At 39.8% G+C, this 13,771-nt stretch overlaps 2 protein-coding genes across 2 annotated transcripts; both read right to left on the reverse strand.

Annotated features, from left to right (window-relative positions):
• Nucleotides 1-359: 359 nt before the first annotated feature.
• Nucleotides 360-9,065, reverse strand: LOC119546371 (protein peste). Its single transcript, XM_037852603.1, has 5 exons — nucleotides 8,751-9,065; nucleotides 6,373-6,620; nucleotides 3,714-4,022; nucleotides 2,864-3,648; nucleotides 360-1,548 (listed from the first exon to the last, which is right to left on the reverse strand). The coding sequence occupies exons 1-5, from the start codon at nucleotides 8,755-8,757 to the stop codon at nucleotides 1,098-1,100; spliced, it is 1,800 nt and encodes a 599-aa protein (XP_037708531.1). The 5' UTR covers nucleotides 8,758-9,065; the 3' UTR covers nucleotides 360-1,097.
• Nucleotides 9,066-9,920: 855 nt separating this feature from the next.
• On the reverse strand, nucleotides 9,921-13,645 carry LOC119546372 (protein peste). The gene is made up of 6 exons (XM_037852604.1): nucleotides 13,538-13,645; nucleotides 12,850-13,221; nucleotides 11,370-12,044; nucleotides 10,804-11,101; nucleotides 10,438-10,717; nucleotides 9,921-10,381 (listed from the first exon to the last, which is right to left on the reverse strand). Exons 3-6 carry the CDS (start codon nucleotides 12,006-12,008, stop codon nucleotides 10,078-10,080), a joined length of 1,521 nt encoding a protein of 506 aa, XP_037708532.1. The 5' UTR covers nucleotides 12,009-12,044; nucleotides 12,850-13,221; nucleotides 13,538-13,645; the 3' UTR covers nucleotides 9,921-10,077.
• Nucleotides 13,646-13,771: the final 126 nt, after the last annotated feature.

Here is a 13,771-nt window from a genome sequence, read left to right on the forward strand (position 1 = left end):
GTTGTTTTATTTTCTTCAAATTAATGGAATTTTTGGAAATCGCCCTTGGTTCATAAACTATATTACAATTCAAATATTGTTTTTTAAGTTAATAGGTCTTTCAGATTTATTCAAAATTATTTGCGGGTAACAATTTTATAAGCAACATCTTTTCATTTTTAAATTTATTTGAGCAATTGTTCTTTGCCAAATAAATGTGTTGATAACTACATATTTATGTACCCAACTTTAAGTGAATTTGTTACTTTATACCCTCCTTTAAAGTCAAAATATCATGATATGTCTGGAAATTAATGGCAGGGGATCCATAAATATTTCAATAATATTGCCTTAAAGTGGTTAACAGTCCCTCCTTGATATCTTGATCTGATGTATTTATATTTATTCTCTTCTATAAATTTATCTTAAGGAATTTTTGGAAATATTTCCGGGTTTCACAGCTGTTCTCTACTTTCTAATTCTCACACTGATTGACATATTTACATGGGATATGCGAAATCTCTGCAGTGTTAGTGCTATTTGTACAAGACTTAAAACGATAACTGCCCAGTCTCAGGCCAATCTGAATGCGAAAGAGTAAAAACTCTTCGCACTTTATGTTCTGTTCAATATGTTTACACTATCACTTCATCTCAACTTGGATTAAAACTTAACTTATCGCTTTACAAAATGTATGCATTTTCGTATAAATATAAATACTTTGGGCATGAGCAGTTATAACTTCAACAATATAAGAAAATGAATTAATGGGCCCTTAACGACTCACTCTATTTACAGCTTAGTTTAACCTACTAAAATAGTTAATGACTTTTGCTTGGGTTTTCTTTTTTGGCACTAAAATAAATAATCTTATGTATCTCTCTCGCTGTCTGCTTAGCGTGCAGATGTGTTGAGGGAACTCCTAATGCGTGGCAATGTGGTATGTGATGTGTTCGGGAGCAATGTCCTCGGTGAGCAGCTAGGTCCAGCCTCTGTGGGCATTGTTAAGGCAGAATGGCTTAATCATTTGTGCTATTCTAAGCTACGGCGACGTAAATGAGTCTAAGGCAGATGATCGTTGGGGGCACCGTCAGAAAAGCTTGATGCCAACGCATGTATTATCTAATTATGACATCGGGCGAGTCCTCGGCGATCAGTCGTTCCCTGGCCGAGTTCTCCGTGGTACCGCTCTCCGCCTTCAGTCCGGAATCGCGATTATATTCCAGCAGCCGCACTCCAACGCGGTCGTTGCCCGACGAACTAGTGTTGTTGCGGAAAATCTGGGCAGCCGGAGCCGGAGGTGCAGCTGAGTTTACACCAAAGGCGGCGAGAGGACTAAACGCACTAGCTTTGGCCTTGGGATCGCTTTGACAGAAGTGCGTGACCTTCCGCGTCGGGTACCAGCAGGTGCATATGAGACCGCCGGCCAGCAGGATGCCAGTTGCAATCTGTCCTAGCAGGACAATCAGCGAAACCAGCGCGATGTCGGCTGCGATTTCCTCCGAAACCCGAACTCGTTCCTCGCACCACATCATGGGAATCATGACCGTTGGCACATTTTGGTAGAGACTGAAACAGAAAAAAGATAAATTTAAGTTATGTGCATGGAAAATCTAGATTTTTCTATAATAATACAAAGATTGGTCAGAAGGATTACTTGTCACCTGAGGTAATCAAACTGAGCTTCAGTAAAATGTACAAAATTACATCGCAAGTTGATTCATGAAGGATCTATCCATCTTATTGGACTTTCTTTAATAAGGAAAAACAAGAGAAAGCGCTTTAGTCAATGGCCTCGACTATTAGATACCCGTTACTCAGCTAAATAGAGAGGGATAGAGATATGTATGCTTGCGCCACCTAGCGCCACCTAGCCTATGGCGGCAACTAGCCTATAGCGCCCCTAGCGGCTTGGTGGTGTATTAGTGAAAACAGCTGATTTGCTGCATGTGGTGTGCAATTTCGATTGAGTTAGCATAATATAGATTATTATTTGGTTATAGTATTTTAACAAAATATTAAAAAATGTGGTCGCTAGTCGAGTTCTAGTGCTATGGTCGTTTGTGGGTTTGGGATGTTTAGGTTAGAGTGGGCGTGGCACCCTGCTGAAACAAACTTGCGCCCAAGAATCTGCATGCCAGCTCCTAACAGCTCTTATATGTAGATCCGAGATCTCAGCGGTCATACGGACAGACGGAAATGGCTAGATCGACTCGCCTAGTGATCCTGATCAAGAATATATATACTTTATGGGGTGGGCAACGCTTCATACTATCTGTTACATACTTTCCGACGAATCTAGTATACGAGTCTACGAGTAACGGGTATAACAAGCCCATTCCAATCGCATGGACCCGTTTAAAGGATTCCTAAATTTTAAAAAGGATCACCAAAACAAAACATTCCCTTATTTAATTCCAATTTGTTTCAGTTAAACAATTCACTCGTTTCTTGAGGATCCTGAGGCGCTTGTAAATATCTTTCGCATTTAGGGCAGCGTTTTTTCAGTGCGTGTTTCTGAAATCTATTTTCTAAAACATAACATAAGGGTTTTAGTATTAGCCCTTTTTTAAACGCCTGTTTCAATTTAGTATTGAAACAAAATCCCATTTTCACTTTTAAAAAGTCTTCAAAAAGTGGGCGAAGCACCCTGCTGAAATAAACTTGCGTTGCGAAATCTCACGAATCTGCATGCCTAATCCCAACTTGCTAGTTTCCGAGATCACAGCGTTCATAAGGACATACTGAAAGGTAGGTTCGGAAACGCTTTCTTTCACCAGCTAAACATATACTTTTCGACGAATCTGATATACCCTCTTACTCTACGAGCGAGTTTAGTTATGTGAATACTTAGATAAAATATTGTTAATTTGTAGATACTTACTCAATACCCTGAATGGGCTCCATGTAGTAGTTGGCCTGAAAGCCACCGCCCACGTCCATTGGCACACCCGCATTGGGTTCCAGCGTCATGAAAAACTCGTGCTTCTCGCGTTCCGGTTGCAGACCTTCGATGGCCTCCAGATAGCTTGCATCCGCCATGTAAAAGTGCGGGAACGACATGTAGACAGACGCGTTGAAGGCACAGGGTCCTATGTTGATCACCCCGATGGGCAAACACTTGCCGCCGACGCAGAAGCAACTCGTCTCCGGGTACAGTGTTCCGTTGTCCACCGCGTGCTGAGTGCCACTAAACTTGTAAGCAGTCACTCCATGCACCATGACTGTTTCCGTGTAATCCAGCGGTATAGCCCGGCACATCTTTGGCATGTACATGTATACGCTGTCGTTGGTGCTAAGGTTGGGCGGAAAGAACTCGCCCATGGAACCGCGAACCTGACCGCAGCTGCCCTCAAAAGCTCCAGTGTGCGTCAGGTTATTCCACGTATGAATCTGACCCATTTTGGCAATATCGTCGGACCCTGTAAACATGTTAATGTCTCCATCGAAGCTGGCACTGCCGTTTCGCGGGTACTGGAATCCTACGCGCGCGTAGGGAACATCTTGGGGTCTCAGCAGCTTGCCAACTTTTATGAATTGGTGTTCGTAGCCCTTGAAGAGCATTTCATCTACGGTTTTTGTGACGGACACATCCTGACCATAAGCTCTATTGGCAAAGTTAACAGCTAGTCTGCCTACCCAGCTGTCAGCACCACGTCTAGCCGCAGCCTGTGGAAAAAAGTATATATTAGTTGAAGTTCTTCAGTTTCGATGTTATTATGTTGGGAACTTACATGTGCTACGGAGTTAACTTGAGTGACAATATCTGACAAACTTCCGTTGCTTCCGGCAGCATCGAAGTAGAACCAGGATTTTTTATGGAATGAGACGGAAGCGTTCTGATTGTGCCATTCGATGTCCACCTTGTCGGGTTGCTCTCGAAACCGATAGGGTCCCAGTTGCTCGAATCGCGGCTTCTTGCCAGATCCCACAAAGAAGTCCTGTGGATTCGTCCAGTTAAAGAGGTATACATCAAAGTTAAGCGGCAGTGGCGAGACCTTCCAACCCTCAAATGATCGTGATGTTGGGCTCAAGGCCATTTCCTACGAAAGTAAAATATTACGCATAGGGATAAGCTTAAATAAATGGATAACTATCAAATGTAATTGACGATCATTATTCAATAATAAAAGATTCACATTATAATTGAGGATAACTGGCTGTAAGACTTTGATATCAATTGTACATAGAAATTTGTTGGCGAAAAATTGCGCATCGAATTTATGAACAATGTGCATATTGCAAAACCGATCAAAGTTCACGAATGATCTGTGCAATTGGTATCCGCTGGAGGTTCCATAATTGATACGGAATATTTCAAAGGGAGAACTTGTGCTTATTGAAAATGCCTTTGAACAATTGATTTACAGTTTGGTTCAGAGATATAGGCATTTCCAGAGTCTAAAATTTATGTAACAAAAAATATTTTCTCTGCTTTTTCTTTGTGATTCAATAGCATCTTTATAACTCGATGATACCAAAATATGCAAAAATAACAACGCTTTTCTCATATTAATACATTTTCTAAGACAACTTAAAATAATAATACATGCGAAATTCCAAAATTAAATTTCTTTCCCAAAAATGTATCAGCCATAATCAGTTTCTACGATAGAGAAATGTGTAAGAAAGGAATTTTCATCTTGTGAGTAGGTTAATATTTAATTAGTCATTGTATCAATTACTTGTATAGGGTGATGAACTGTGATTAAGCAAATGATAAAACATATTTTTGAAGCTAACATTATGTTTCTAAAATACCCTCGAATGCAAATGTGTCCTAAGAAAAATAATTGTATTTTTGTTGTGTCAACGTTTTAAAGCCATTAGGTTAAATAAAATAAATAAATGAATATGTTATACTAAAAAAAAAATTTGTTTGTTGTGTAATATTTTGAATGCAATTTCCAGCTACTTTGTCGGGTTCTATCTCCGCAAAATTTGAGGTGATATGGTGCGATTACATGCATTCGTTAGAAGAGTGCTATCAGCCATCAATCATTGTAAGCCAGAATGACAGACTTAACGATTGTCTAGATCGTAGACCAGTGGGCCACCATTTTGTATAGCCCAGAACCCTATAATCTTTATAATTGGAACTGCGACTGGCCTACAGGAAATGACTAAACTGATAAAAAGAAAGCGAATTGGGTTCGAAGCGGTTTCGACAATGTTCACGTCAAGCCCTGTAAAATCCTAATGGATTACACCTGTCTGCCGGGACTCGACGTAGAACACAGGTGTTCGGTCAGGGTCATCAGACCTGGCAAAGTGTGGTTACAAGTTAGCCTGGATGGTTAAGGCCATTTATGAACATTTTCACCGTTTTTCGTACACATATGGAACCGAAGAGCGTTGTCTAATCGAACACATGGCTATCGCCAAATGGGTTATTTTTCAGGTTTTGTCCAAGATAAGATAGCAAACCCCATTGCAATTTCGCGGCCGAAACTCCAACGATTCGGATGGAATGTCCGCCTTTCCAGAAACCAGCAACATAAGGGGAAAACTTTGGTGTTTGATTATTGACCCCGCATCCCGTGATTCACAGTGACAGGTGTGCCCTTTTTTGATAAAGTCATTTAATCACTAACTATTATTAGTCGACTTGAGTAAGCATTAAACCGAAAAGGAATCATGATCAAAACAAGTAACAACACCTGGCCAAACAAAAAATTATCAAATTGATTAATTTTGATTGATGGTTTTTTAGAATTTAGTACTGTTTTTTATTTTACCTAAAAAGGAAGGGAAAAAGTATAAAGCTTTCGTTATTATGTATGTCCATTTTTCACATAATAGTAGTATTCAAATTTCAAAAAAGGTGGATCTAGTTGACTTTATATAAAGTTAATGGTAATTTTAACAAGGTTATTCGCTCTTGATCGTTGCACTAAAGCTTAGGGGAGTTTTTTCCAATGAGGGCTTTAAGTGCCGCGACTAAGCACTCTACATATAGAGTATAAACACAACGATAGCATTAACATGCTAATTAAAAACACATACGAAAGTATAGGATCTCCTAATGGGATCTTAAAAGTGTTTTACCAACCTACCGACATGACTTAATACGCACCCTATGAGGGATCATTTCAAATGTTGTGTAGTCTTATCTTGTGTATCTTATCTGATGGCTTCGGGTGATTTTGTTATTTGAACACCTGCACACACTAAATTTTCGGTGTCTTTTCGTTTAATTGATTTCAATCAATGGAAGAAATTGGTTCCTGTCGAACTAGATGCTATGTAAATGGGCCTATCAGTTGACCTTTACACATTTTGCCAATTAGCCGGTTTGCAAAACTTAACTCAAAGGTCTCAGAATCGATTGTAATAAACTCGATAAGATGGGCTCGAATCAATTGCACATATTAACAGTTGCGGAGTACTAACCTTGCCGCGCGCGCGTGTAAACATTTCGATAAAGTTGCGGAAGAGGTATATGCCACTGGCTATGGAGCAGATCCCAAGAACGACGATGGCCAGTCCGGCCCAATGACGCACCCGTGATGTCATCGTGGTGGATCCGCCTACTGATGTTGGTGATGGGTGTTCTATATAAAGGGCGTCTTCCTCGACCGATCTTTTGCTTCGCACTGAGTGTGGAACCCTCGGCACGATTACGATCCCGTTATTAGCGTCTATATGGGGAGAGAGCGAGAGAGAGTGGAGTGGATGTGAGAAATGCGGGCTTATCGCTGGCCTGCCGGAGAGACCACTACACAGTCTTATCACACTTTCGAGGCCCAGCCGGCTCGCCACCCCACTTTCTGAGGATCGAGGAACTCTTGGCAGAGACCTGCATTACATTGCTGAGAGAGAAAGAGAGACGCAGAGCAGTCGATAACGCGCCCTCGCATAAATAGCGATCACAAAGTAGAACTGCGACGTAATTACTAACATTTTCTGTCTAATTGTAATAGTGTTCCCCTGCTCTGGGAAAACCGCAAAATAAATAAATATATACATACGTAGTGTACATTTTACACACTAAAATGAAAACCTATAAGTGTTATTAGCATACATATGTACATATGTCCATTACCTATGAGCTCTTAAAACCGTTGCCAAGATTACAGGATTTTAAATTTCCCTGACGCACATGTACACACCACTGATGCGAGTTCCACGTCACCTAGCGGATGACAGCGGTACCACTGTCCTTTTACATTAATTAGTTATAACTTTATTTTAAAAATAAATTGCGGTTGGTGGTACGATTTTCATCATTAAACTTCATTTTTTGGTCATAATCTACATTGGTTTTTGGAAATTTCACTTTATTATCCGCATATTCTATTTTATTCTCTCAAACTCATGAATTGCGTCAGGTGGTTTTATAGCATGATGTTATCAATTCACGGAATCTAAATTCAGACTATAGTTTTTTACATGTACAGAACAATGATTAGCCACACTTAGTCACACAGTTATGTTTGCACGCCTTTCGGTGTTGGCTAATACCTATAAAATGTTAAGCGTAACATGACCATGTCAGCAAAGCAATGTTGCTATTAAAGGTCAGTATTAGAACATTAGTTAGCTTCGTTGTACAAGAACATTTCTTAAATCTGCCACTTATTTAGTAATGCTGTATTTAAATTAAACGTACTGCTAACTCCTTAATAACTTAAAAGCTCTCCACTTAGAATGACTTCACTGACAACACTGTTATGAATACGAAAAAAGTACACATATGTAAGGCTCTACTACTACCATTGAAACGAGGTTTTTCAGTTTGCTGACTCCGAACTTTAATACTATTGACTCGAGTTTTTTTCCCGTTTGCTGACTCTGAACTTTTTTACTATTGATGTTTTCATGTTGTAAAGACCGTGATTCACTGCGGCAGCACATTCCGCGGTATTATTTGTTTTGATTTGCGACTGTGGGACTGGATTAAAAACACGTTCACCTCTCCATATTTTATATTCCGTACAACGTATTCCATACCCTAACACAACCATAAGTTCGTAGTGCGCAAGGGCGGGATGTGGAGGCGTTATCCACTATACTGTTTACACTTCTTGAGGCTGGTTAGCAACCGCTGGCTGAGGAGTTTTAGCCTTAGTTACGGCCATTATTGGTGATAATTCAACGATTTTCAATATATGTTGTACATATTCTACACACACGTACTGCGTCCAATGACTTTTTTGTTACTAGCGAGGTTAAGAAGAAACCCGTTTTTGTTGAGGTTTATTTCTTTATCTACAACCATGCCACCCCATATGCCACACCCTCCCCCTGCCGCCCGCTTTTGCGCTCTGATTATTTCGCGCTTTACTACACCAGATTATGAACTTCACATACTGCCCAATCATTTGGGCAAACATCAATCACGCGAATTTCGCACATTGCGATTTTCCACGGCAAAACAATAAATTAACACTAGTTTTATCCTTGAACCTTGGGCGTCACTTCCGCAACCTGTTGACAATGTTTTCTATGTCTGTGCTCATCATGCTGCTTTATTTGCTCTTTAGCCTATAAATAACCAGCAATACAGTGCAATGTGCCAAGGAAAACATACATAATTCGTACTTTCATACGTTTATATAGACATTTTCCGATTTCATCACTATGCGTCACATTCGGAATGCATAACTCCTTATCCACAAAAAGTAAAGAACTATTCTATTTGTGTTTGCTTTAAAAAATTATCTAAATTAGCAGTACAACAATTCGGAATCGGGCACGTTTGACTCTCTCGTCTTTGCGCGCTCTCTCTTTTTCTCCGCTCTCTTTCTTGTTTTTCATATTTTTCTTACATGTCATTAACTTATTTATTGAACACTTCCACTTGCACTTCACGGACTTTTTAATTTTTTTCCAGATACTTTTCAATTGATATCAATTTTTATTAGAGCGGGGTATAAATATTGTCTAAATAAAAGTCTGTGATCGTTTGTCCGCCGCGATTGTATTGCTTTTTCCTCAGCACGCGTCTTTTCTTGTAGTCTGCCGTCTCGCTCCCACTCACAGGGTTCCGGGGGCGGCGACGCACCGTTAATCGTTGATCTTGAACTAACGCGCGCGAACGAGAGCGAACGTGTCTGAGCGGCGCTGCGCCTGCGACTAAATAAGTATTTTCCAAAGAGTCGCCACCAAGCAGCAATTATTTATTCTTCATTATGGGCCAAGCGCCCTCGTCTTCGCTGACAGGCAGATACCCTTTGCGGTAAATAACGGGGGCAGTGTTACCAGCTGCTAGGAGTCCAAAATTCCACTAAAATTGTATTGAGGGTGTGACAGAAATGGTTTAGCGGAACATACATCTGTACATTAGGTAGGGACATACATATGTACATATGTACAATGTACCTTAATTTAGAACATTAACTACTCTGTGGCTCCCGCAGTTATACGATTTTAGTAAGCTCTCCCATTAAAATGCTACTTCCGTAAATATCAGTAAATACCCTCTGACAAATGGAAATTGTTATGATTAATTGTTATGGTAAAGCATGTATAAAATTAGTAGTACAATTTTTCTTAAAAGTTTTTTGTTGTAAAGTTGAACTTAACGTTAAATTCTGATTCTTGTCTAATTAGTAACCTAAATTATGGGACTTCACCAAATGTAGAGTGTAATCAGATAGCGGCGCAAATGAGCGCTCTTTTCTCGTTCTCTCTCTCTCTCTTCAGATGTCTTTTTGCCAAACCGGTTTTGGCTTGTAGTGCAATGTAAACATTTTCTTCAATCGGTTCTGAATCGGTTTAGCCAGCTGTCAAACAAAAGTGCTTCGAGAGGATTTCAGGCGATTCGAATAACATATACATATGTAAGTGATATTATTTGCTTATCATTATTTATCAGAAATAAGTGTTTTTTTTCCATGTGGAGTTATGATTCAGTGTGATACGAAATTTCGTTGGACAATCCCAAACAGTTGTGAAAGAACCGAAAGAAGTACAAAATCTATACATGTGTACATATATGTATTCGAATTTTTTCAGGCACCGAGAATTTGAACACCATTTACCATTTATTGGCCTTAAACTAAACTAGGCAAGAAAAAACCCTGCAAACTTAACTCTATGACATGATACACACTTAGTAAACTTAAACCCTCAGTTCGAATTTCCCGCCACGGTTTACTGCAATCCTATCAGCAGCGGCGAGTCCTCCACACTATTATTTTTTGTGGGGTCGGACGTTCTGGTCGTTTCCAGAGCATTGATCTCGATCTTCTGCATTAGGGTTTTCTGCCAAATCATCTGGTGAGGATACCAGAAGACCATAAGCACGCCCAAAGACGCGCCTAGGACACCACAGATTTTGCCCACCAACTCTAGGATTGGTATTAACTTCACGTATCCTAACAGATCGTCAGTGATGCGCACATTATAATCTGCCCAGATCAACGGGAAGAACGTCTTTCTCGCATTGCGATAGATTCTGAAATATTGAGAAAATATAGAACAAGTTTTGTAATTTTTTCACTGCGTACTTACAAATGGGTTTTGGGTTCGACTAACAAGTTGGCCATTATGCGGGCCTTGATCTCCAGCACCATTCCGGTTTTGGGCTCCAACATAATGACCATCGCGTGGCGATCCTTGTCGGGCTTCATGCCCTCCACCTGATCCGCGTAGTACGGGTCGGCTTGATAAAAGTGCGGATAGGATGCAAAAACTGGAGCCCCATACCAGCAGGAGGAGATGTTCAGGAGACCAGACCTCACCTCCTGGCAGTTTTCTTGGCAATAGCAGCTGTTATCAGGATTGTCAGTACCTGCGATGGAAAGGTTTATATCCTTATAATATCGAATTGACAAGCTTGAAATCGAAATGAATATATGTTGACTATGTAGTACTCACCATTCGCCATGTTGCGGGCACTGCCCTTGTACACGAATGCCTCGACGCCTTCGAAAAGTGTGGTGCCGTAATAGTCCACCTGTAGTTCACGGCACAGATCCGGCAGGAAGTAGGATATGGGTCTGCCTTTCACCAGCGGTATTGGATGGAATTCCCCGGTACTGCCCTTCAATTTGCACCTGGGACTGGCTTCTGTGACGTTGTTGTAGCGCCACTGAGCTATTTGACCCAGTTTTTCAAACTTATCTCGTCCTGTGTAGACATTATGATGGCCGTAGATTTCCATGCTGCCATTGCGCTGGAAAAAGAATAAAGTTCAGGATATAATCTTACTATACTAAAAACTAATACGGTAACAGTCAAGTTGTATGCAATTTCAGTATACTTGTATAACTTGAATACGGAACAAGACGGCAAAAGTCCACTTGGATGCAATTTTAAGAATTATCAGACTGATATACATAATTTGATACAGACAAAATTTAAATAAACTGTGTATAAAAAAGTAGGTACAATTAGTGCTTAGATTATAAAAATCTGAAAATATTTATTTTCTTTTGACTTACTGGATATGCATAGCCGATCTTCTCATAGGGAAACTTCATCTCCGGCACGAGGTTAGGCGGCATCATTTTGCTCATCTTGATCAGCGGCGTGTCGAACCCGTCGAACATCCAATCGCTGGCAGGACGTACCATCGTCTGGTCTTTACCGTAAATATTTAAAGCAATCATCATTAGGGATCGCAGCATAGGACTCCACAGCATCATCTTCTGGTACAAGCCCACGATTAGCAGGTTGGGCGCCACGATGGGATCTGAGAGACGTCCAGCACTGAGTTTTGGATCGAAGTCGAACCGACTGCGGCGCTTGTAGGAAACCGTTGAGTTCTCATCGTGCCACTCCACATTGACCTTCTGCATCCGCTCCGTAAAGCGGTAAGGTCCGAGTTCCTCAAATCTTGGCTTCACTGTAGGATCGCCTATGCTCTCTGAGTTTGTCCAATTGAAAATATACAGATCCACGTTTATATCCATGGAGGGCGATTCCCACAGAGTGCTAATCAGAGTTCCGGGTCTCAGAACCATTAACCACTCGATCATCCAACGTTCGATCTGATCCATGTAAACTACCGAGAAAAGACTGAAGGTGGACAAAACTAGACCCACCGCACTAGTCCGTAAAATGCGTTGTTTTCCGATCATGGTAATGGGATGTAAGTATGTTGTGTCGTGCTGCACCTGAAACAGGAAAAAAGACGTGCAATGTAGTTAACATATTAATTAACCATGCTCAACTTGTTTTAATAAACCTTTATTACTGGTGTTAATTAAGAAGCGTTTACATTGTAGCCTTAACTATGCAAACGCATACTATGCAGCAAACTTCACTACCGTTAGCTAATTACTCTGTATTTATAGGGAGTAAGTACATACTTTGTACATTTTACATGTAGAAACGGTTTACCATTTATAATAACGATAAACATTTGTAAAGCCATTAGAAAAGTGTAAGGAAGCTCAATTGTAGCCCACAACATTTATTTATTGTTTTCAAATGTATCTCGATTCCGACAAGCAATCATTTTATCTATGTTTCGATACATGAAAGTTTAATACTAATGATAAAGCAGGTCAGGCGAAAAAATTAAGATAAGTAATCATACATTTCAACGTAGTCGTTTGCAACTAATAATTCACTGAGTACTAATAACGTTGTTTTTTTACAGTAATGTAGATAAAAGTTGAGTTGTAATTGGGTTTTGTTCTTACCTAAGTTTTTCACACATTTTATGAAACGGTTTGTGTTTTTGTATTTGAACTTTTTTAATATAATTAATTTTAATTTATAGTTTAACACGGCATGTAACACGGCATGTATCTAAAAAAAATTTCATCTTGTTCTCATACTTTTGTTCTTCTTGTTTGTTTTAATAAGCTTTAAGAAAGTGGTAAGGCCTAACAATTTTGCAATAATGATCAGTTCCGACAATGGTTTAAGATCTTATAAAATGGTATTCTTTGGAACAGAATGGTTCTTACTCACTTTATTGGGCCCTTTTCCCAATGTTGTGTCTGCAATGATGCAGATAGAGATTGTCTGATTTCTCCCACTTCCTTATAATGACTGATCCGATCTGATCCGAGTCCAAGTCCACGCAACAGGGTGGAGGTTATCTGGTACCTCTGATAATGCAACTGAAGTTGTAAATGTTCTCGTCGGAATCGCCTCTAAAGAATCTGTGGAACTATTTTTATTACATTTACTTTGCGTCCTGACTAGATCAGTGGACGGAATGAATTGTATGTTCGAGTATCTGTAATTCTTAGTCTTGTGGGTGCGATCGAACCACTTCGAATGCCGACTTGATAACGACTGAACTGACGGTAGGAAAATATTTTCAATCCGACAAGACGGCTATATAGAACGGCGAGAAAAATAAACATAAATGTCAGAACAGAATGATACAGAACATAAAAAGAAGTTAATTTAGGCACTGAAAGAAAAGAAAGCACAGTAAATTTTTCCAAAAAGAAATATGCTGAAACTGAATTGAAAAGGAAATCGTTATGAAAAGCACTTCAAAATGGTCTTAAATCTTCTGAACATTGCAGTTACTAATATAATGAGATCCTTAAAAGAGAACTCAATAATATATTAGGTTGTGTAAGTATAGTGAAATTTATTACTAAAAATGCATTTAATATTTCTCCCAGTGTCCTTAAAGACTAACGTTTATAGTTTATAAATCGCGTATAGCTTAAATGCAACGCTCCGGTTCAATGGCTCCATGTTCTGGGGTTACCATTTAACGATTCCGTAAGTGACTTATATATTACAGTTTCCTGCACCGAGAGACTCGCATTACGAGTAATATAAAGTAAACTTCAACCTGCGATTTACGTTCTGAATGGCCGTTACTCGAATCCGAGTTCCTTACCTCATTGCCTTAAGGGTTTCGCCCGAT

Source organism: Drosophila subpulchrella, chromosome 2L (assembly GCF_014743375.2).
Source record: "Drosophila subpulchrella strain 33 F10 #4 breed RU33 chromosome 2L, RU_Dsub_v1.1 Primary Assembly, whole genome shotgun sequence".
NCBI lineage: Eukaryota > Metazoa > Arthropoda > Insecta > Diptera > Drosophilidae > Drosophila > Drosophila subpulchrella.

Coding starts and splice junctions, on each gene's coding strand:
- LOC119546371 (XM_037852603.1), bottom strand. Junction 3,649..3,713: donor AAGTTAACTCCGTAGCACAT/GTAAGTTCCCAA, acceptor TTTTTTCCACAG/GCTGCGGCTAGACGTGGTGC. Junction 1,549..2,863: donor GAGCCCATTCAGGGTATTGA/GTAAGTATCTAC, acceptor TTTCTGTTTCAG/TCTCTACCAAAATGTGCCAA.
- LOC119546372 (XM_037852604.1), bottom strand. CDS start 12,008: ATGATCGGAAAACAACGCATTTTACGGACTAGTGCGGTGGGTCTAGTT. Junction 11,102..11,369: donor AGATCGGCTATGCATATCCA/GTAAGTCAAAAG, acceptor TTCTTTTTCCAG/CGCAATGGCAGCATGGAAAT. Junction 10,382..10,437: donor GTCGAACCCAAAACCCATTT/GTAAGTACGCAG, acceptor TCAATATTTCAG/AATCTATCGCAATGCGAGAA.